The sequence below is a fragment of the Entelurus aequoreus genome, linkage group LG07 (genome assembly GCF_033978785.1).
Source record: "Entelurus aequoreus isolate RoL-2023_Sb linkage group LG07, RoL_Eaeq_v1.1, whole genome shotgun sequence".
NCBI lineage: Eukaryota > Metazoa > Chordata > Actinopteri > Syngnathiformes > Syngnathidae > Entelurus > Entelurus aequoreus.
In genome coordinates this window covers 27,917,428-27,943,108 of record NC_084737.1, presented here as the reverse complement: position 1 = coordinate 27,943,108, position 25,681 = coordinate 27,917,428, and the positions used below count along the sequence as shown (strand labels likewise).

Here is a 25,681-nt window from a genome sequence, read left to right as displayed (position 1 = left end):
AATTAAGAATGTACAAGACTACCTCCACCCCCCTAAAATACAAAATGGTTTATTCCACCTGGATAGTGACAACCCTAGAATTGAACACTTCACTCAACACAGAAATCATAATGTCATCAAAGCTCACCTTTAAGCATTTTTGGAACAAGGATGAGGTGATAGAAGAAAGTAAAAATATAATATGTTTATTTATGGCAGCATAGGAGAAAGTTATGTACAAGTTTCACTTTTGCATCTCATTGCAATAACTGTGGTGTGTTCAAAGACCCTCTTTTAAAGTTGCAAACAGAGGCGTCACTAGGTTTTAAAGACAGGAATAGGCTTAACTTAAATCCCAGGAGATGCACTAATATTTAGAGATCGGTCGATATGTTTTTTTCAGGGCAGATACCGATACCGATTATTTATGGTGAATGATAATTGATTTTTGGAGCTGATATTAATTTACTGTAAAATGTATATATTGGAGTCAAAATTTCGAATAATACTATTACAAACTCCAACACTTAACTTTATTTAAATGCAGGAAACATGTTTATTCAAGAAGCAAGTAAATACAAACAAACAACAACAAAAAGTGCAGGGAGTTTCACAGTAGCATCTCTTATTAAAGGCGAATAAAAATTTGAAAAAATTAATATTTCCCTGAAATAATTTGTATCCCTTAATAGCATCAACTGTGATTGCTGAAATGATTCCAAATTCACAAGTGTTGATCGCCTAGCAATATTACACTTAATTACAAAATGGAAAAAGTTATTAAGATGATATAAAGTACAAGATCGGTAGGTTGGAGTTCAAATCCCAGCCGAGTCATACCAAAGACTATAAAAATGGGACCCATTACCTCCCTGCTTGGCACTCAGCATCAAAGGTTGGAGTTGGGGGTTAAATCACCAAAAAGATTCCCGGGCGCGGCGCCGCTGCTGCCCACTGCTCCCCAAGGGGATGGGTCAAATGCAGAAGACAAATTTCACCACATCTAGTGTGTGTGTGACAATCATTGGTACTTTAATCTTAATCTTTAAAAAAAGATAATCAAAATCACTATTTAAGCAGAAACATTGGATTTATTATTTACATCTTTATCAAAACCTGATTGTAAGAATCCACGTTTTAGTAACCGGGTGGGACAATGCTGGAAAGAGAGGCGCGACTATGTCTAAGCCAATCTGACCAGTTTTAAATGAGTCCTGTCGGATTAAAACAAGGCAGACACTTGTTTGATGCTTATTACATTTAAAATGATAGTAATGGTGGTAATAGAAGTTAAATATTTTGATTTATTATCAATATTTTTTTTAAAAAGCCGAAACCGATAAAAAAGGCAGATGCCAATAAATGTCAAAATGCCAAATATCGGCGCCAATAATCGACCCGGCCGATAATTGGTTAATCCCTACTAATATTAATATAAACATAATAATAATAATGTATTATTGTGTTTTGTATTATCTAATAATGATAATTAGCTGTGAATCAGCAAATCTCTACTTTACACTCTGAAGTAGGGCTGCAACTAACGATTCATTTGATAATCGATTAATCTGTCGATTATTACTTCGATTAATAATCGGATAAAAGAGACAAACTACATTTCTATTCTTTCCAGTATTGTATTGAAAAAAAAACAGCATATTGGCACCATACTTATTTTGATTATTGTTTCTCAGCTGTTTGTACATGTTGCAGTTTATAAATAAAGGTTTATAAAAAATAAATAAATAAAATAACAAATATTAAAAAAAATAAAAATAATAATAATTGCCTTTGCGCATGCGCATAGCATAGATCCAACGAATCGATGACTAAATGAATCGCCAACTATTTTTATAATCGATTTTAATTGATTTAATCGATTAGTTGTTGCAGCCCTACTCTGAAGCAGTGGTTCTTAACCTTGTTGGAGGTACCGAACCCCACCAGTTTCATATGCGCATTCACCGAATGCGCATGTGAAAAATAAAATGTTTTTTTTTTTTCAATTCAAGACAAAGTTATATGTTTTTTTACTGGTGCACAAAATGAAACGTGCATGAACATCACCTTGTTCAAAGAACAAAACCAACACAGTGCATAAACTCACAACAAATTACACACCTGCAAATCAGATGGAAAATTAGAGGGAACTTGTTCGGGGGTATCCATAATACGCCAATAGGGAGAAGTTTTTATTTACACGATGAGTCGGGTGTGTTTTGACCTCCGCGGCAGAGGCTCCGCCGAACTCCTGAGGCCGACTCACTGAACCTCTAGGGTTCGATCGAACCCAGGTTAATAATGACAGGTTGTATTATTGTCTAAAATCATAAACTGGCCACTTTATAATGAATCTGTTGGCACTTTTTTTGTAAAGGAAAAAGAAAGACTTAAATTTTTAAGACACAACCAAATTCTTAGGGGAGTTACCTATCTCTAGATATGATAGTCGCATCTTTAAAAAGTCAAAAACAATACTTAAAGTTTTTACATGTGTTTTTAAAAAACTGGTTTAAAACCAAATCCATGGAATAATTAGTTTTTAGTGCGAAACATACCAAGTGTGTGTATGGAGCGGCAACGTTGGGTTTAGGTCCGGATGGGGGGCCCTTTAGGAGTCTTGTGTACGGGCCCCAGAATTTGGTGCTACACCCCTGGCCTCATCTGACTCTAATACATGTATTCATACTATACAATACTTATACTATGTTTTCTGATTGATTGATTTATTGATTGATTGAGAAGTTTATTGACATCTTAAAGAATTGAATCCATGTACCGTATTTTTCGGACTATAAGTCGCAGTTTTTTTTCATAGTTTGGCCGGGGGTGCGACTTATACTCAGGAGCGACTTATGTGTGAAATTATTAACACATTACCGTAAAACATCAAATAATATTATTTAGCTCATTCACGTAAGAGACTAGACGTATAAGATTTCATGGGATTTAGCGATTAGGAGTGACAGATTGTTTGGTAAACGTATAGCATGTTCTATATGTTATAGTTATTTGAATGACTCTTACCATAATATGTTACATTAACATACCAGGCACGTTCTCAGTTGGTTATTTATGCGTCATATAACGTACACTTATTCAGCCTGTTGTTCACTATTCTTTATTTATTTTAAATTGCCTTTCAAATGTCTATTCTTGGTGTTGGGTTTTATCAAATAAATTTCCCCCAAAAATGCGATTTATACTCCAGTGCGACTTATATATGTTTTTTTCCTTCTTTATTATGCATTTTCGGCAGGTGCGACTTATACTCCGAAAAATACGGTAATGCTTTAAAAAGGCAAATGGATGGCACAAAAAGCCAAAAGGCTTGTTTCCATTGTGGTCCATTAAATATGCATCATATTTGATACATTCAATAATAAAAGATATATAACCAGTAACATGTATATAAAAAGAATTGATAAATTATGTACATATACACCAGGGGTGTCCAAACTTTTTCCACTGAGGGCCGCACACGGAAAAATTAAAGCATGCGGGGCCACCCATCCATCCATTTTCTACCGCTTGTTCCTTTTGGGGTCGCGGGGGGTGCTGGAGCCTATCTCAGCTGCATTCGGGCGGAAGGCGGGGTACACCCTGGACAAGTCGCCACCTCATCACAGGGCCAACACAGATAAACAGCCACATTTTGATATTTTTCATTTTGAAACCATAACAAAATATATGATTAAAAAAAAAAAAGTTTTACCTTTAGGGCTCCCAGGGGGTCTGACTTAGACCCATAAAGACCCATAAAGGGTCTAAGTCATTAAAATGTTAAAAACAAGTACATTTTTATTTACATTTTTTATTTAATGCTTACAGTAAATCTCTACAGTATATCAACTTCAAGTTGATATAAAGTTTAAAAAAAAAAAAAAGGTTTTATGCCTTTTCTGTCAAAGACAACTTTGTTTTTTTATAATAAAACTGAAATATGCAGTATTTCCCCCACTGCCCAAAACATTCAGAAAGCAATGTTTGATGTGAAGTAATTAGAGCCTTAAAAAGATCAATAATGCAGGACACCATTGATTTTTAATTCATTATTATTTTTGAGTAATCACAGTGAAAAGATAAATAAAATCCCATTAAATATATTTGGGATTGAAAAGGTGCCCCACTCATATAAAGTGATACATTTTTATTAGTTTTTTTTTTTACTTTCAACACTTAAGTTACGGGATCAACTTCAGATATATCTGTCGATTTTACGTTTGAACTATTATTTTGGTTGTTTTATGCTCTTTTGTCGAAGAAAACGTTGATGTTTTTGTATGGCAACCACACAATATTTTCTGCAATATTTTCCACATAAAACATTTTAAAGTGAAATATTTGTAATAATTGGAGCCTTGAATAGGTCAATAATCCATTATAAAAATTTTTTTTTTTTTTTTTTGAGCAATGGCAAAAAAAAAGAAAAATAAAGATAGACAAAAGAAAAAAAAACAGCCTGCATGGCAGCTTTGTGTCAACATTGCAACTTTTTTCTAGTTAGATTTCCACTTTTTTTAAATGTATCTTTTTAATTTTGCCAATAGCATTTCCAGAATGTGTGGCGGGCCGGTAAACAATTAGCTGCGGGCCGCAAATGGCCCCCGGGCCGCACTTTGGACACCCCTGAATACACAGTATACGTGTAATATACATAATGATGTATGAGGAGATTTCTTAATTCAATTGTGTAAGTGCAAACATTTTATTCCAGCAAGTAATCAGCAATAATGCCGTTTAGGCCATGAAAAGGCATAAAGTAGCACAATGATGGTAATAAGGTTGCTGCTGTTTGCATTATGCTGCAGCTCTACCTAATGTATTGTCTCGCAATGATGTCCGACTGCAAGGGGATGATGAAGATGATGAAACATGCGCTGTGTTCTCTCTTCTCCTATGAAATATTCACGGGATATTATTTGCCCTCTTTGAGATGAGAAAACGCACCACGTTACCCACGGCGTTATAATGTGTACCGCAATCCTCCTACCGTCACGACTAGGACGCATGATGTCGTCGATAAACGACCGCGTGTTTTTAAAAAAAAACAAAACACGTTTTTTAAGTGTCACAACGAGGACATAACTATGAATTGTTTTGTGTATCATGGCAAAAATGTCGGCACTTTTTCTCCCGTTTAAATTTCATTTCCACTTACCGCACACGGCAGGTTACCAGCGGGATGCAGGCGACAGGCTGGCGGGAAGTCTCGCGATGACAGCCTCACTTAATCTCGTGATATTTGGTCCAAAAAAATAAAAAATCCAAATACTGCAGCAGCGCTAAAGCTAAAACGGAAGTGTTTCTTTACACACTTTGATATTGACTTACACAACATAATGTTTTGACTTTAATTTTCTTTCAGTTTATTGTTCGACATGCGGTAATTTTTAAGTGTGAATACTGACGCAGCAGGGAAGCAAACCATTGTGAAACTAACAAAAGAGCAGACAGGCTTGAATAATTAACACAGGAATCATGTAAATGAATAAGTAAGTGACTGTAATTGGATGCTTGTGTGACCCTTTTCTACTTCTCAATGTACAGTACAATTTAAAAAAGCGATACCTTTGAATTATCAGACAAGTCGGGGTGTCCTGGTCTGATATCAGCATGAAACCATGTATCGGATTATATTGCCTTGCATCTAAAATCTGGACAGCCAGAGAACAGCGGAATTATCTCCAATCGGTAAACAAAGTTAGTCTTGCATTGTAGTAAAGTCATTCACAGAAGGTAAACACGGCAGGCTAGCAGCTACACAACAGCTAAGCAAACAATTGCAAACAAGCCAGACAAACCGCGTAATAAGTGTCCTCGATTGGAACAATAGTGCCGTCTAAATAAAACATGACATTTATCGATGTTAACAAATATCAAATAGTTATAGTTGCATATCAAAAATGCAAAGTCTCCAGTAACAGACGTGTCCGCATCGTGCAACATACGCCGTCATGAGCAATTTAAAGAATTATTGTGGCCACTATGTGTTGCAAAAGAACCCAACTACCACTCCACTTCAACTTAAAGACAGCATACATCAATTCCAGATGGTTAGTGATAAATAGGTTAGTGTTTTTCATGTGTTGCTCTCTGTTTGACTCATTTCCCCTGATTAAACCTTTTCTAACAGTCCACACTACAGAATGATAAAAGTGTGTGTGATTCGTGCTGATATCGTATCGGATCAAAATCAGTATTAACCAAATGCTTCAACATCAGTATCGTATCTAAAGTGAAAAAGTGTGCAACACCTCTACAAACAAATGTAAAAAAAACCATTAGTTAACCATCAAAAAACAAAAAAGCACAAACCCTGCAAGCACAAGATATGAAAACAATGTTGAGAACTTGCTGAATGAGGTCCTGACGTTGAGCAACTCAAACATAACGTTGAAACAACATGCTTTTTGACAACGTTTAATCAATGTTGGCTTCCGGCATTGATTTGACCATTGAAGGTTGGTCATTTCCCAACCAATATTCTACCTCTACAAACAAATGTAAAAAAAAACATTAGTTAACCATCAAAAAACAAAAAAGCACTAACCCAGCAAGCACAAGATATGAAAACAATGTTGAGAACTTGCTGAATGAGGTTCTGACGTTGAGCAACACAAATACAACGTTGAACAACATACTTTTTGACAACGTTGATTCAATGTCAGGCTGTGACGTTGATTTGAATTATGAACTCGGACATGGAGGTTCTGATTCTCATCCCAGTCGCTTCACACTTGGCTACAAACTGATCCAGTGAGAGCTGAAGATCCTGGCCAGATGAAGCCATGTCAGAGGGTCTGTTCATAACGTTTATGGACTGAATTCCCCGGCACAGTCAGGGCTTTGAGGCGATCCGGTGCTTAAACGTGTCTTACTTAAAAAATGGAAAACATACAAAATTTGTTTAAAAACATAGCCTTTATTTTTAGGGAATGTTGTGACATTTTAGTTAAACAAAACAGGACTTTAAATACTTCAGTGATATAAATAAAATGATTATTAAGTAATAAATTCAATAATGTGAAATAAAATCCACAACAAGTTGTCATAATTGTCGCATCAATACTGGCAGATATACAAAACACAGAGAATGTGCAAAAAATTAAAAGTGGACTCGCTTCAGCAATAATGTTGATGTTCTGAATGCACCTTAATCACTGTGACAGGATTGGTGCATAAAGAGGAAGTGTTGTGTTGCTGTTGTGACCAGCGCTGCAGGGAAATGTGTGTGCATTTATAAAAGTCAGGACGGCTGTTGGCTATAGGGATGGGAATCTTTCAACAACTCACGATTCGATCTGATTCCGATTCTCTGGGTGAGGATTCGATTCACAATCGATTCACGATTCAACTTGATTCTTTATTAAAAACGACTCTCGCAATATGGTATTAGGTATAAATATGATAAAACAAAACAAGTTACAAAAAGCTCCTTTTGGCTACTGATATATGACGTACACGCGCATCAAGTAAACCGGGAAAAAAAAACACATTTTAAAACAAATATGTTTTATTGATTCATAGAAAAGTCTTTTTTTAAATCAATTTTAAAAAAAAAGACGATTTGATTCAGGATTGGAATAAGAATTGCGGTCCATATACCTTCCGTTCATTCTATTTACAATTCTTAAATGCAAATCAAAAAACAAATTTCGGGCCAATTTTTCTATTTTCATTTCTGAAACAAAAGTTGGACAACTATTTAATGAGACTTTTTTAAAACAAAAATAGGACTCCTGCTGAACAAAGATGTTAGCGTTATGCTAAAAAACATGTTAAACGAGAAGAAAAGGTTAAATACTGCTTCCGGTTCAATTTGTCATCACAAAGATAACCACGCATTTTTGCATTTTGGATGAACATAAATTGGATTTTTGTGTTTATCAGGAAAAATAAAAATCCATAAAAGGAAACCAGCACAAAATCAAATTTTATGGCAATATTTTAATGAAAATCAACCCTTTTTGGTGGTTTTAAAACCTGCCATATATAATAAAAATCGAAAAACGGCCCTAATTTAGTTTTTTGATTTGCGTTTCAGAATTGGAAATAGAGTGAACGGAAAGTACACAGACCAATCGCACATTTCTTCCCAGTGTGCTTACAACCGATTACGTTGGCGCCAGTGCCATAATGGAACTTTTGTCACACATCCCTGTCTTAAATGCAGTTACAAAGGCGTCATCCAAAGATGTTTGGGTTCACACATGTGCATAGTTAACCGCCATAAATCTTAAGAAGTGTCTTCATTTTATCAACCGGCCTGAGTCTACATCACAAACAGGTAGAGTCATATTGACATTTTAATGATCTGCAAAGCCAAACAGGAAATAAAAGTTTTTGAAAGTGGTTTTTTTTTGTACTTTTTTTGCTCAAATTTCTGAATGAACTTCAATTTTAAACAAAAACATATATTTGTTGTAACTCAAATTTCTCAGTGACTGACATGTTTTTTTACCCTTTTTATCAGATGGTGTCATAAGATTAAATTAGCAAAATAACTCAAATTATGCAAATTTATACTAATTGACAACTGTGCCATCATTTGATCAAACAGCCTTTAAAGGGTTAAAAACAATGACATGTTTGGTACTTTGTGTTGGGCTGAAATTGAGAGAGATTTCAGAAGAAAAAAAGATTACATGTATGATACTTTGTTTGGGGCTGTAATTATTTGAGAGATTTGCGCAAAGAAAGTAAAACAAATCATTTAAAATGTTTGCCATTTGAAAAATGTAAAGACTAATGTCCTGTTTGGCTTTGGGCAATTGTAGAATAACTGCCAGTGCTTTGTACACCTGTGAAATAATTGAAAAGGACAACAAGTCTGCTTGTGTCCCCTGAGGGTTAAATATGATTCCTAATCCAAGTGGCTTCTGTGACACTTGATGTGAGTCCAGATGTGTTTATCAATCCGGTGGTTGAAGGCAGAGTAGCAAAGCGGGGACCAGATGTTTGCAGCTGCACACCAGATTACGGGGTGGGGCGGATGGTGGGGAGAGCACGGCGGGTTTTGTGTGAGCTGAGAGTTTTGGCGAAGGTTACGGGGGGGTTACAGAGGGCCCGGTGCGGTGGTGGTGGTGGTGGTGGGGAGCTTTGACTTAAAGGAAGCTTTCCTCTGAAGTGTCTGCCAGCGTGCACCCCAGCAAACACAATCACAAGTCTGGTTGGTTCTGCTAGCTGAACTAATGAGGGCCTGCATGAAGAGGACAGGGGCTTTGATGTTCTGGGTAGCTGCTTCCTTGTGTTTTCTCTGCGGCTCTCCTTCCCGGGCCTTGTCCCCACATCAAAAATGAAAGGGGAGTTGAGAAGCAGATGTTTTGAGGCTTGTATTCATACAGAGTGTGCGTTATGAATCCCTTCCCCGTACCCCCGTTTGTCCTTTGCTACAGCGCGGATCTATCTCTCTATCTTTGTATCCAGCTAAACACACTAAATCGCCTCACTTTATACATATAATCATAACGTCAATCATAGCGGGCCGCTTTTATCTCCCCCGACTTCCTCTCTCTCTGCTTGCCTCTCTTTAATTTCAACCCGGTCTGGTTGTCATTACTCGGCCGCTGTCGATGTGTTCCTGGTCTGCAGCAATGAGGGGAAGAAAGTCCGTCCACCAACCTCTGTCCGACACATGGAAGAAGCAGGGACAGGAAATTCCCCGTTTCAGCAGCTCTGGGGTGAAAGGATGAAGGATGAAATGCAACGCAGAAATCCAGAACCTTATCATTCCCAACCAGTCACTGTCTCTTTCCCCCTCACTAAGCAGTCCATTCAGCCACCGGCGCTCTCATTCCTCAGGAGTCTGGAGGTATTTACCTAAGTCCATACAAACAGTACTTCATTGGCGTTAAATCCAGTGGCAGGATAGGCTTCCCGTGCAGACGTCCAAGATATTAAGGAAGATGCAGCTGTAATGTCAGACTGCTGCCGACATTAGAATTTTGCTGATCACAATTCATGTGTGCACTTTTTGTCAGTACCTGCGTGTCTTACTGCACATGGTCCATTGCCGAGGAAACAGGGTTACGGCGCCTGAGCAGCACGTTCCAGTGACTTCTATGAGCTCTGGGCAGATGATCTCTGATGCAGCAAAGTCTCTCTGCTTTCCTGATGCGACTCCTCAGTAATAAAAGTCATACTCTAAGGAAACAATATACCCTGCAGCCATTAAAAGCCCCTCTCACAGCTATAAAAAAAAAAAAAAAGCTCTTGCCTCCAAAATCTGTGCCGCATTGAGCGCTCCCTCTTTCACACAGCGACAGGCGTGCATCAGTGCATGACTAAAAAACACGAGAGCACAGTGAAGATTTCTTAGCAAAGAGTCACACATGACATCAGCATCGTTGTCACAAGCAATCTCTTCCATGGAGTAATTGCTCAGTCACAGAATTTATTTAAAACGGATGATTTCCCGTCTTTAAATGGAAGTATACCAGTTACAAAGGTTTTGCATATGTCCTTCTAAATCTGTGAAGGAAGCAAATATCTAACTTAGTTATGTAAAAAAAGACAAGTCCCAATTTGTAGTGCTATCCAAGCCACAAGTGCTATATATACAACTATTGTAGCAGAGTTGAAGATGCTTCTAAAATGAGCCCCTTAGCCACTCGGTAATTGCATTAATACAAATAGATTTACATATATACATGTAGGCGTTAAAGTACATTGCTACTGTACAATGAGGGGAGGCAGCATTTTGCTGGGCGACTAAAGCATCTACTCCAACACCTCTTCAATCTTTGACAATAACAGCAGCTATAAAAGGCATATACACACCTGACACTAGTGAGGAGAGAAAAGGGCCCCACATTGTCAGATATAAGGCGCAAAACAGCAGAGGGGATTAAAGGAGATTTTGAGCCCCAAAAATGTCTGTGCAGTCAGGACAGGACAGCGTGGTCATTTATTTGCACACGCTGATCCATTCCGTGATGCGACACTCCTCACACAGCACGTAGCAGCACCAGTGGAACCTGCAGTTGCAGCGTTGGCTGTGAGTTTGTTTCAGTATGTTGTGTCCTCGGCCGCAGCAAAGCGAGCCGCAGCTGTCCGTGCTGTGGCCCGTTTTGTTGCAGATCCGTCCCTGCGTGCCCAGGGAGTCTATGGACGCGTCACCGTCACAAAAGTCGGGAGACTTCTCAAAGTAGACCAACTCTCTGGATACGCTTCGACGACGGCCTCTGTTCAGTTCGCCCATTCTCCTGCGGCCGCCGTTCCCTGTTCGGGTATTGAAAACGCCGTTGTTTTTGTTCTGGGAGTTGATCAAGATGGCCGACAGGAACTTTTCCTTGAGGATCGAACCTACGAGCCGGAACTCTGGGGAAATATGCCAACATGTCTTGAACTGGCAACTCCCTGATGTGCCGTGACACTTGCACCTTCTTTTCACGTTGTCAGCCACTATCTGAGGGAAGAAAGATGGTAGAAGATCGTAGATGGTCGCCCTCAACAATGATGCACACCATATGGATACAAATATTGGGACACTTGTCCATTATAACTACAGGATCAGGGTTTTATTACAGATTTCATGCTAAAGTGAAGACTTTGGATTTTGGAGGGTGTCGGTGGGAATTAGTGTTGTCAGTTGGTCCAAAGAAGTTTGATGTCTGCGCCCTCAAGTTGGGCTGCAATGATTCATCGCTTATTTGGTTAGAAAAAGCTTTAAATTGTATTTAGTTTAATGAGTTTAATGATTAAAAAGTTCTCGAGACTGCAAGTATTGTGGCCTGCATATGTGTTTGTGTGCGTGTGTGGGTACAGCAAAGTGCTGAGAAAGATTGCTCAAAGAAGAGGAAGAAAGAGAAAAAAGGGCCCAAAGAAGATGAGAGAAGTTGTGAAAGGTTTTGCGAACACTTCAAACTGCAAAAGACAGACATCGTAGTAAAATGTTTGGACTATCAAACAGAGATGGTATTTCACAATAGCACTACATCGATGACGCAGCACATTACCAGAAAAATATCCTATATATTTAGGAGCAGCAAACAAGCAGAAACAAGATAAAAGTCTATTTTGGTCGCTCACGCCATCTTATATGTTTGACTTGCAGCATGAATGTTTTATTTAAACACGTGAGTACCAGTAAGTATTGACAGTTAGTTAGTTTTGTTATCTGTTCCCACTAAAGCATTCAAAGAAGACTTGATTGATTATTAAACTGATTAACATGTGTCCCAAGACTTATGTCAATACAATGTCCATTTCAAAACGTTAAATGCTCACCTGTCGTCCCACTCGGTTGTTATGTATCCTCATACGAGCGTGGATGTCTCTGGAAGCTCCCCGAGAGTCCAGCCACTCCCTGGAGAAACGGTCCCCAAAACGAAATTCATGGTTGCAGCCCCCCCACTCCCATGTCTCTTGCATGGAGGTCAGCTCATCCTGAAAAGGCTTGAGCCCCGCAGGGTGGTGGACAGAGTGTAGGTCAGCAGGCAGGTCATCATGGTGACCTAAGGGTAGCGAGCGTGCCATAGTCATCCCCAGTCCACCCTTCTGCAGCGTCTGCAGTTGCATCTGTGTGAGCTTCAACCGCAGCTTGTCATCGTCCTGGCGACGCTTGCCCTCGCAGCCACATCCTCGCAGCTTGCCGATGCTGCAGGCTGAGCTCACGGAGTGCGCCACACCCGCTGATAATAAGGCCATTGTGAAGGCACTCTCACGGAAACCTTGAGAAAGCAAATGCACACTGTAAGTAACGGCCTGTCCAAGCGAGTATAACCATGTGTAAAACAACCTCTACTCTGAGCCATCAAATGATGGATCCCGATTCTAGATCCAGATCAGTAGCAGACATTAATTACGTTGTCTTTGGTTCATACAATGCAAAACACAGCAAATTTCATTCAAGGTGCCATATGTAATAATTTAATGTCAAGTCATCATTAAATGGCTCTGATATGTCAAAAGGCATAAATAAATCATGTTCTTTTTGAATACCTCTATAACTGATAACAGTAGTTCAGCCTGGGATATGCTCATTTCAAAATTAGATTTACAGCCCCGAAATCTTCTTATTGTTTTCATTTCGATGCCCCGCCCTCCACCGTTTAACCAATTAGAAAGTCTGTGAGTGTGTCACATCCAGGTTGCCAGTTACGCACAGCCACCTTCGTCTGGCTACTGTCACTGGTAAAGTTACTAAACATGTCAGACCTTAGTAAATCTAAAAGGCGTTGTTACGATTCTCAACTTATTCATGACAAAGCCAGCAACAAAACAATGATTTGTATTAGGGATGCCTTTGAAAGATAGAGATGATTGAAGGCAAAGAAGATTTTTTCATCTGATGCCAAACTTGCTTATTTCCTCGATAGGTAAGTAAGGCATTTACGTTTTCTTATTAATTGTAATAAATGGAAAAGGACATTTCGTATGTAAACTATATTGTCCAATACAGTTTATGATCTTGTCTAACAAAACTAGTATGTTCGTGCAACGAATGCTTAGGAGCGAAGCACCATCATATTAGTGTAATGCACTACAGAATTTTGATTGTGATTGCAGTACCATTTCTGGCCACATTATAATACATGGCACCTTTAAAAAACGCTTTTAGTTTGATTTGTGTAACGAAAACGATCCAAACCCTAATTCTACATCAGGATTCAGAACATTGTTAAAACATAATCAACTCAACAATGAACATTCAGGTCATACCAAAGCTGGACACCAGATCTTAGCCAAATGCACTAAGAACTGTTTTGAATCAAGCACTTGCACTTGGCTATACCACAGCTGCATGGAAAATGTCATCAACATGCATTCAGAAATATTCTGAGCTATGTCCAGATCCAGATCTGGATTGAGATCTCTGGTAGTTGTGAAAATAGTGACACCAGATTCCACCAAAATTATTTCATAACATTTCCGACTTAAGTCTGTATTACTAAAACAATCCATATACATGTTCTAGATCTGGATTCAGATGACATCAAACGTTAATCAGTTTATCTTCAGTTGATACCAAAGCTACACACTAACATTTTTTCAAAACACATTGGAATTACAGTATATCAATGTTAAAGCTATCCAGATATGTACTCTAAACCCAGATCCAAATCCTGGTCGGATGCTAATCAATTTGTTCTTTAGCCAAACTGAATGTAAGTACTACATTTAATCAGAAGTACTTAATTTAATATGTTTTTCATTAATCTCCATGTTACAAAAACTATCCAAATTCTGGCTTTTGCATACGGATCATGGTCCAAAGTTGTTAACGGTCTTTGGGCCACACTAAAGCTGCTCATCAACCATATTTCAGACAGAAGGGCAGATGTTATTTAACTTGACCTCATTCTGATAGTTGGCACTAAATTCCATCAAGAAAATTAAGTACACTTATGCTCGCCAAGGACGTCACTAGGATTGAAAGGTAGGGGGTCATGGCTCCTAGGAGGGCGCTAAGGAATGTGTGTGAAATTCACATTGCAGAAATTTTTCACAGCACCAACATCGGTTTCATTGATTAATGATTATTTCAGAGCATATTTAGGACCAGTTGGCTCAACCTGTTTTTCTTCTCTGTTAGACCAATGCCCTTTCCTCTCCTTGAGCTTAAAGATCATATAAAAAGCTTTAAAATCTTGACTAACTAATTGAAATTAGTTCATCAGGTGGAATTTAATCTACAAACTGGGGCTACATTTGTTCGTGAAGAAAGATGCCTGTGAATATATCCAAAAGGAAATGAGTTATGTAACATCCAAACACATTTAGTTTCATAATTCAAAAACTAATGTTCACTGATGTCCATTATTGCCTGGCAATAATTGATTAGATCTACAGCACTGTACTGATATTGTGTCAAAATACAAGACATGTGAATTACTACTGTATGGACAGCTGCTCCAGTATATTCAGACGCTAACCACATTTGTACAGTACTTATTTACAAAGTACAGTTGACATTTACACCTGGATATTTTTTTACTTATGATTTGTGTACAGTGACAAGGTACACTGCGCCTGCCTGGTTTTTCAACATTATATGTACTGTACATACATTAGATCAGGGGTCCCCAAACTTTTTGACTAGGGGGCCGCATTGGGTTAAAACAATTTGGCCGGGGGCCGGGCTGTATATATATATATATATATATATATATATATATATAATATTATATATATATGTATATAATATATTTTTTATATATATATATATATATATATATATATATATATATATATATATATATATATATATATATATATATATATATATATATATATATATATATATATATATATACATATATATAGATGTATATATATATATATTAGATATATATAGCACACTTTCCGTGCGCGCAATGATGTCACGTTATCGATGAGAAAATGCATTTTTAGACAATATGATTTGCCTGAACAGCTAGGAGACACCGTGAGTAGCAAGCGGTACAAAGTGGATAAGAAAAGACAGAAAAACATTTTTTTTTTTTTTTTTTTTTTTATACTTGGGACTTCCCGCAGGCCTGATTTTGGACGCTGGCGGACCAGAACCGGCCCGCGGGCCATAGTTTGGGGACCCCTGCATTAGATACAGGGATACGTGGACTTACTAGTGTTTTGAGGTACCAGCTGTCTGTCGGTTAATTGTTATGCTATAAACTGAGAGCAAAGATTTGAGTTACAAGCATTCCCGTCTTCATTTGGCGCAGCCATTGTCACAGTGAACCCCGTAAGATCCGCCCAAAACATTCGGGCTTACACGCTAGCATTAGCTTATACTGTAGCTAGAGATTGCCATAACTTTGTTTTCCAAACATGGGAAGGAAGAAAGTGAGTGTGAAGGAAAGTGCAGAAACGAAGTGGATGATATCCATTGAATTAAAAAAAGAAGAGCGTATCACAAATTTGGTGAAATCATTTCAGCGTATCAGTGCTCGTCTGCACCATACAGTAGCAGAATGATTTTAACGCCAGCCAAGAATGTTAAGATAATTACAAACTGGCAGACATTTATCTAGGAAAATATGGGAAAGCTGTCGATAGTGTGTTTGATGGAGAAGCTGGAAGGAGATACCATATAAATTCACTCTCCAAGGTAAATCCTGTACAAAATGTTTATTTTACTTCATGAAAGTTGTTAGTAGTACATTATATTGTATTGTTTTTCATACAATTTTTCTTATCTAAAAGTTTTTCTTTCTTTAAAAGGCATGTTACATGTTAAAATCATGCTGTTTTCGGTGGGTGGGGGGCAGGCAAGTATTTGAATTGATTTAAGATATAACTGTTTTGAGTAATGAGCTTGGTCACAGAAATAATTTAACTCATAAGTTGAAGTACTGTATTCTGGATTTTGAACGTTTTTTATATTAATACTTATTATTGCTTGCTGTTGTTTACTTTGGTAATGTGAAACTTTATTTCTCTATTGTGCCTCTAATAAAGACATATTGGGATAGGCTCCAGCATCCCCTGCGACCCCGAGAGGGACAAGCGATAGAAAATGGATGGATGTATTCTATTGTAGGTTGCTCACTTGTTAATGCTAGCTAGAGTTTTCTACATTATGTTTAACTTAACTGTAAAGTGATGTTAAAATAACCAACTACTACTGATCTTCCCTTTTAATAAGCATAAACATAGTTTAAAGTTGCACAATGAACGATCATTGACATCAACTTGATCCTGATTGCCACCTCTATAATTATTTTAATCAAATAATATTGATTTGGAGGGCTATTATTATTCATTTTAATGTATTTTACACATATTCTTGCTGGTTCTGTGCAAACTTATATGTAATGTAATTATATGTCATTTCTTCAACCTATTGTTGAACTTGTACGTGCTGCCACTAGGTCAGCTAATATGAAGCTTCAATGTGTTCTTCCACAACAATGCATATGACACTCAGATCTAAGTGTCACTGATGGCCTGTTGATTCACTTTGTCACTGCATCGAACAGATCAGTGTGTGAATACAAAACAATTTTCTTCAGCTAAACTCAGACACAACTGAAATCATTGTCTTTGGCCCACAGAAGCAAAGAGAAACTATTATTAGTCACCTTGAGACCTTCTCATTGAAACCGAAATATCAAATTAGAACTTGAGACCTTCTCATTTGAAACCGAAATATCAATTAGAAATCTAGTGGTAATAATGGACTCAGACTTGAACTTCAGCAGCAAAATTAAGTCGATAACATCAACATCTTTTTAACACCTGAAAAAAGACTATAGAAATGGGACCATAACCTCCCTGCTTGGCACTCAGCAACAAAAGGGTTGGAGTTGGGGGGTTAAATCACCAAAATGAATTCCCGGGCGCGGCGCCGCTGCTGCCCACTGCTCCCAAGGGGATGGGACAAATGCAGAGGACAAATTTCGCCACATCTAGTGTGTGTGTGACAATCATTGGTACTTTAATCTTAATCTTAATATTGCCAAAATCAGAGGAATAATGTCAAAAGCAAACTTAGAAAGACTAAACATGCCTTTGTCTCCAGCAGGTTCGACTACTGTAATGGCCTTCTCACTGGGCTCTCTCAGCGAGTCGTTAAAGCAGCGGTAGTACTACAGAATGCTGCTGCTCGTGTCCTGACTAGAACCAGGAAATACAACCAAATTAGTCCAGTGCTTAAGTCACTGCACTGCCTTGCTGTTTCTGAGAGAATAGACTTTATACCAGCTCTCCTTGTGTACAGGTATTTTCATGGTCCCTTGTGCCAAAGTACATCTCTGACATGTTAGGACCATATGAACCATTTCGACCTCTGAGACATCAGCGAGTGGCCTCCTGCTGGTGCCAGAGTCTGCACCAAACATACTGAAACTGAGTTTCAGTTTTATGATCCTAAAATCTGGAAGAGTCTTCTGAAAATGTGAGACAGGCCTCAACATTGGCAATGTCAAATCCAAGCTGAAAACACGTTTATTTTATTGTGTATATGACAACTAAAAGTATTTTATCTACAGTATTTGAATGATTTTAATGATTGTTTTTATGATGATATTATTTTATTTGTGCCTTCTTTTAATGTTCTGCAAAGCAATTTGATTTGCCTTGTGTACGAATTGTGCTCTATAAATAAATGGCCTTGCCTTATCTAATTATTGGGGGGCTGGGAAAATTTTTAGGCATGGGGAGGGAGGGGCTGAAGATACTTTAGAATTGCTGGGTTGCAATCAGGTGACTTAGAGGGACTTCCGGGGTTTCAGGTGATGGTCTAGTGTCCATTAGGCTACTGTTATTTGCATTCGTGCAGATTTTGGCGTATTTGAAATATTTGGAGGCAAATCATGAAAAAATATCTAAAATGGCATATAGTAGATTTATACACTCAAAAGAAAAATTATTTTTTTTAATGTAAACTATTCATCGTCACCAAGACATTACTGCCCCGCTATACCCTCACATACCAAAGACTATAAAAATGGGACCCATTACCTCCCTGCTTGGCACTCAGCATCAAGGGTTGGAATTGGGGGTTAAATCACCAAAATGATTCCCGGGCGCGGCTACGCTGCTGCCCACTGCTCCCCTCACCTCCCAAGGGGTGATCAAGGGGATGGGTCAAATGCAGAGGACAAATTTCACCACACCTAGTGTGTGTTTGACAATCATTGTACTTTAACTTTAACTTTAACTTAATTTGACACACATGGATTTAGAGAAGAAAGATTGGAAACACTCATGTCTTTACATCTGGAGGGGTCCATAAATTAAGCATTAATTGGTGAAAGACAACGTTGGATTATTCGTGCATCAATATATCGTACTTGATTGGCATAACGAGTGCCGTGCCGCTGTGATTGTGACGCTAATGAGAAAAAGGATACGTTTTTTGCAGTTAATTTCTGCTACAAATATTAGTTTCATCTACAATTCATGTCTGTAATTGTTTTTATGGTGTGAAGTTCATATTTTGTCTCATTATTTAGCTATAATGTTCCTGTTCAGCAATGTTTGCTAACCTACAAGAGATCTATCATCAAGTTAGTAATACTATCAAGGATATTTTCTTGATGCTAACAAATAGCACCAAAGACGCTATAATGTGGTCATTTGTGTGAATAAAGCACTTGGCTTTCCTGCACAACAACATAAGCTTTTAGTTTCTGTTATTAAAATAAACAAAGAAAATACAGTGGATTGGACCACTATATCACTATATTTATTCTTAGGACTTACATTACTTTAATTTATTTGCACAAGCAGGTCTTGTAGTTATCTTTATGCACAGCAACCACAAACAAACACAGACTAATGTGATCTATTGTCCTTTTCTACATTTAATTGCTTGTTGTTGTTGTTTAACATTAATCTGCTACCAAACACTACTAATATTGTAGAGAACAAACTCGATTGCATCACAGAAGTTTCGCAAACAAACATTTTACAAAGTGATCGCTGCAGACACAAGCGGTCCGATTGTATTCCACAAGATGATAAAAGTGATATTTTGGGAGCCATTTCTTTTACGCACTTTCATTTTCCCCTGACTTTATTACCTTTATGAACCACTTCTTTCGGGATTCTATGAAAGCTCTTTCCTATCTCTCTATTTGAAAGACTGGAACACCCAACAACAGAACATCAATATGGTATTTCTGCTCAAACTCTACACTCACTTTCACTTGTTTAAACGCCACGCTCAAGCTGCTTGACCATCATATGAATTAAGCCATGAAGAGAAAAACGGACGTAACGCATACTTGCCAACCTGAGACCTCCGAATTCGGGGAGATTGGGGGGGTGGGCTGGACCGGGGGAGGGCGAGCCCGGGGGGCGGGGTTAAGGGGGACGAGTATACTTATAGCTAGAATTCACTGAAATTAAAGTATTTCCTATTTATATATATATAGTACAGTAAACAGTAATAAAAACACAGTTGTTCTACTAACTACTGTACTTGCTGCTTAACTTAAAATAAAATAACACCTACCTTTCACTATTTGAGTAGCTTTGTTCTGCCATTTGAGTACTGGCGAGCGATCTCTGAATCCGGGAACATATCCTTCACGATTTGTTGAAAACATCCGCAAATGAGAACGGAATGCTGCTTGCAAGGGGCCCATAATACTGCGTTGCGCCGCCTTGTGCTTAGCTTCTCTGACCGTTCATGAGTGACTATATCCATTCGACCACCGTGTTATGGGTTATAGATAAACCTATGGATAACAGAGACATATATAATAGTCTCCTTTCAGGTGAGAGGACGCTAAAGGCAGTGCCTTTAAGGCACCCCCCAATATTGTTTGTCCGGCTGGAAATTGTGGATATTACAACTTGCCGTAGCTTTGAAGCAATGCATGATGGGAATCCGGATGTTGTGTGTCAGTGTATTAACGTGCCGGCTGGAATAAACACACACTGAGAAATAGCTCCGTGCCTGCCTACTTTATGGGTTATAGATAAACCTATGGATAACGGAGACATATATAATAGTCTCCTTTTCAGGTGAGGAGACGACGCTAAAGGCAGTGCCTTTAAGGCACACCCCCAATATAGTTGTCTGGCTGGAAATTGGGAGATTTTTGGGAGAATGGTTGTCCCAGGATATTTTCGGGAGAGGCACTAAAATTCGGAGTCTCCCGGAAAATTCGGGAGGGTTGGCAAGTATGACGTAACGTCATATGCAACCCAGCAATGGACATAATGATATCCATGATGTTTGACTTACAAAACAATCCAGATCTTACAGTATACTAAAAACTATTTTAGTTGGGCTTGTTACACAAAACACAAAAGCGACCCAGATTTATATTTTCAGATCTGAATTCAGGTGACGTTCATTAGTTCAGTCAACTTCTTGGTCATCAGAAGCGACCCACCAAAACCAATTTAAAACATTTCAATTGTCTTTTGAGATCCATGAACTGGATCTGGATTAAGATTCTGGTTTAAAGTAATCACTTATTGGGTCGTACCAAATGTAATAGAATTGGAGGGACATGGGGTAGAAAATGAATGGATGGATGGTTCAGAACTCTTTGAGTTATGTCCATATTAACATCAATCCAAATTCTGGATCTGGAGTTGCATCAAGGTAATATTATGTCAGACCCCACTCGACGTCCATTGCTTTCGGTCTCCCCTAGGGGGGGGGTTACCCACATATGCGGTTCTCTCCAAGGTTTCTCATAGTCATTCACATTGACGTCCCACTGGGTGAGTTTTCCTTGCCCGTATGTGGGCTCTGTACCGAGGATGTCGTTGTGGCTTGTACAGCCCTTTGAGACACTTGTGATTTAGGGCTATATAATAAACATTGATTGATTGATTGAGGTGTTTTACCACTAACGCCAAAGTTCTCCCCTCCCCCTCAGCACGCCTCACCCCTGGCTTCCTCACCCCTCTTGAGGATGTCGCTGTGATGCAGCAGCCTGCCCAGGGTCTCCAGGGACCGAGCAGTTCCAGCGCTGGTCCCTGAGCTGATGCTGGCACTCGTGGATGGCCACCTGGATCCCCTGCAGGGCCGAGGCCGTCACGTCAGGTCTGCGCACGCACATTCTCATCTGACGCTTGCTGAGGCCTGCCAGGCGCAGGCACACGGAGTTGGGGGTTAGCACTGGATCTCCTGCCACCTTCAGGCTGAGGATGTCATTACACAGCACCTGCAGGAGGCAGTGCAGAGATACTGATTAAAAAACACGTTTTTTTAATTGTTAAGAAATTCACTTCTTTTATAGCCATTTTTGTTTTTTTGTTTTACTATATGAAGAACTATCTCGTATATCAAAACACATATAAAGTAGTAAATTGAATATAAATGTAACCCAATAACATTACTACATAAAATAGATAAAAATGCAATCAAAAGTAAAAATCCATGAAAAATCTGCCTTGCAGTTTTTTCCGTCTATGTTTGAATCTGCACGTTTAACGGCTCAAGTGCACTACGTTAACGCAGGTAATAATAATAATGCTGTCGCCAAATCGGCAACTTTCCAAGCGGAGTTTGTTTGATAATTCCATTTTCTTCTGTCGCGTCGTGACATTAAAACACCAGTAAAGATGTCCCCGTCTGCTATGGAGAATTGTACCTTGGAAGATGTTAGAGGGTTATTATCCATGCACCGCCAAAGGAGCGGAGAGTGAAGACAAGAGGACGAGAGGAGCCCTGAAGTTTACAGGAGGAGGAGGAGGAGGAGCGGGGGGGGGGGTTGAGGAGGAGGCCCCACAGGCGGCTGTTTGCAAAATATTGGCCACAATTAAAGTTGGATTGTCTGTTTATTATGTTTGTTTGTTTTTATAGCACACAGCTCTGTAACAAACAATGCCAGCAGTTGTCTATGGTAACGAACAATCTTAGATATGAAAACAACTACCTAATAGTTTTTGAAAAAAAAGGTGTTAATTATACAAATGTTTGGTAATGAAAAAGAATGAATAGTTGATGAAATATAATTTAATATCTAATATTAAATGTAATATAACATAATTCCCAAAACCTTGTTAAGTAAGCCCTATGTGTTTTATGAAACAAATTCAAGAGTCAATATTTACCCAGGGTAAGCCTAATAATCAATCATTGATTAAATAACTTACTCAGTAATAATTTATGTATTATTTATTCTAAAAAATATATTTTATTTAGTCTACTAATTATATGGTTATTTATTATATTCTATCACTAGTAGTTGTTTATTCTATTTTATGTTTTCCTCTTTTCTAGTGCTTTCAAGAGTGTTCTTTTTTCCCCTTGCCTTTTTACTGAGCTTTTGTGATGAAAAAAAAATCCCTTGGGGATCTCAGTCTATCCATCCATGCATTTCCTACCGCTTGTCCCTTTCGGGGTGGTGGGGGTGCTGGAGCCCATCCCAACTGCACTCGGGACGTAGGCGGGACACACTCTGGACAAGTCGCCACCTCATCACAGAGCCGACACAGTCTATTGTCCAGGATTGAGTGTTGATTAATCATGTCATGAAGCAAATGTTTTTTTTTTTTAATCAATCAATTAGCAGTTGGAGTCCACATGAAGGTGAGGATTCATTTGTTGAATATGTTTTATACAAAGTGGAAAAGAGGTTGTATCCACTGCAGTTATGTAATATACAGTAAATAAGTTGTTTGACATGGCCGACATAAGTCAGCCTCATGTTTGCAAGCATGCGGACGCATTACTTTTTTTTACACCTTTCTTTCTTCTGGAGATCAATTTCTGGTATGTTGTACTTAATCTCTCCATATAGAACTTTTTCTTTTTTGAAGTTATAGAGTGCCAAAAGAATCTCTCTGTGCCATATATAAGGACGGACTAATAGAAACACTGCACAATACAAAATGTACCATTTGAAAATGTATTAATTGTCGATGTGTTTTTGTGCTATGATGTCACACTGTTATACACATCAGTCAGTCTGTGGTTTCAGCAATATTTTCTCAAGGGACAATACTATAGAAATTGAACTTAAACATAAATTAAAAGTAGTCAGTGCACAGCAGTTCTGCCTGCATGGCCACTCAATCACCTTTAACTTCCTCACCAAGGCACCTGTCATCTTGGAAGTGTGTTCAGGCTTGTTATTATGTTGGAATCAAACGTTTCCCTCAATGAGCCGCAGCTGCAGCACCAGCAACAGCCTCGCACCACCATGCTTGACTTGTAAGACGCTATTACTTGTGTGTGCCAACTATCTAGACTATAATGTCTCATGTATGTTGACTCTTTCAGTTGACTCAATCTATTGCAGGGATATTCAACTAAATTGTTCTGGGGGCTACACATTTCCATGAAGCTAAGGACTGGGGGCCAGACTTCTCTTTTCAATATTGTCTCATTTTGTATATTTTCTGAGAACCATGATTTGGGCCGATTTATTTTGTCAGAGTTACAGGACCGCTCTGCAAAGATCATCTCTGACAGCATTCTAGTGTTTTTAAGAATCTGCTGAAAAAATCTGAGTCTCTCACAAATTTTTTTAACTGACCTGTGGGCCAACTGATGGAAAAAGAGAGGACCTAAAATGGAACCTTAAGGAACACCGCAATGGTAGTGTAACTAAAGAAGTTGAACTACAGACTGCATAAGTAAACAAGCTACAGCAACACCTTAGTTACATAAATCACATAACAAAAAAAATGTAAGGGCCAAAAAGGAGAGGACTTAAAGGGGTGCCCTGAGGAATGTCTCCTGAATTTGGACCCCAGTGTTCTATGTTTGCTGGCAAAGTTAAAATGTCAATACAAGGCTCTGCCAATGTGTTTACAGTGGTCCGAGTCCCTCTAGACAACAGAAGCATTCTATAGTGTTTTTAGGATTTTGCTACCAAAATGTGTGTCTCCCAAGTTTTGAACTGAATTTGGGGGCCGGTATGGTGTCATTCCCTGGCCGGATTTGGCCCCTGGGCCGCCAGTTGAAAGCACTGAAATACAAACTGTACACTGACTACTCTAAGTATATCCAAGTTAATTTTTGATTGAGAAGATTTACCGCAATAACAATGCTGGCTAAAATTCACCTTTGAAACATACTGTATATACTGTAAGTCAAACTGGAATCAGTCAATCATAAGATACATCAATATCTTCTGTTACTCATTTTTGCATGATGAGTTATGTAAATTGGTATACAAGCACACTGTTAACAGTCAGGAGCTCTACTTGTATAAAATGAACAGTATAGATTGTGGTAACGTCCAGCAATGTATTTATATTATAAGGATTTGATTTGAATTGAGCTAAATTAGAAGTGAAACAAAATTAAGCAAACACTGACGGCATATATTATATTTCATACCGAGGTATATTGCTCTGAGTCGTCCCATCTCTTTTCTCCTTTCTGTGGGACCACGCGTAAAAGTGGAGATGAACTTTTACGCACAAGCTTCACGAAGGCACTGACGTCTGCTTTTGCAAAATGTTGAAGACAATCATCAATTACAACTTTTTTAAGGCCCAGAACGAACCCATGTGAGTACTTTGTTGATGAAAGCGTGAAGAAGATGGATGAATGAGAGGGGGTTAGATATGCCACTGTACGAGAGGGAGGCAGCAGCAGGCAAGCGGCTCCTCACAGACAATACACCCCGATGCGCCCCCCCCCCCCTAATACCGCCAACCACCTCCATCAGAGCGACAACTTCACTTTGTCATCCCAAAGTCTTTATTTCAGAGAATGTATACATTAGGGGGATAATAAAGTTCCATAGGATTCATTCAAACTTGGCTGCGATGCATAATGAGCTGTCATCTAGAAGGAGCGCAGGTGCATGCAGCTGCAGGAATGTACCAGCTAGGTGACACGCACCAAAACAAGTGAGCCTATAAAAAAAGCCGTGAACGCACACTTTGGTATAAAATGAAGTTTAACCCCCCCTGAACACGGCAAGCATAGTGACACCAATTCATCTAATCTCCTTCCATTCCCTAAGCTGCAGCAATGAAAAGTGCATTAGCATTCTGCCTTGGCGTGTATATCTAAGTGGCTTAAAAAGTGATTTGAAGTTGATTTGTATATAAAAGGCTCCCCCCTTTATCCGGATTGGAGCTAATCTGCTCGGTGTCACATGACTGCTCAAGGAAGCCCCGTTTGAGCACCTTCATATAGGCCGCACTATATGGAGGCTGACTGTCATTAAATCCTCTTTACAAAAGCCCACTTCCTTTTTTTTTACTGTCACCACTAATATGGAAGTATGCAAATCGGGCAGATAAGTGTCACACACTAAGAAGAAGAAGTTACAGAGATGCTCCAAAGTGCACGCATGCATCAAGGGAGGTCTGCAATAAGCCA

At 38.7% G+C, this 25,681-nt stretch overlaps 1 protein-coding gene across 1 annotated transcript; it reads right to left on the bottom strand.

The window, feature by feature from the left end:
* Nucleotides 1-10,443: 10,443 nt before the first annotated feature.
* Nucleotides 10,444-25,491, bottom strand: wnt10b (wingless-type MMTV integration site family, member 10b). Its single transcript, XM_062054675.1, is given in 5 exon segments — nt 10,444-11,389; nt 12,211-12,653; nt 21,295-21,346; nt 21,348-21,580; nt 25,455-25,491. Coding segments are annotated over 5 exon segments (1,266 nt in total). The 3' UTR covers nt 10,444-10,888.
* Nucleotides 25,492-25,681: the final 190 nt, after the last annotated feature.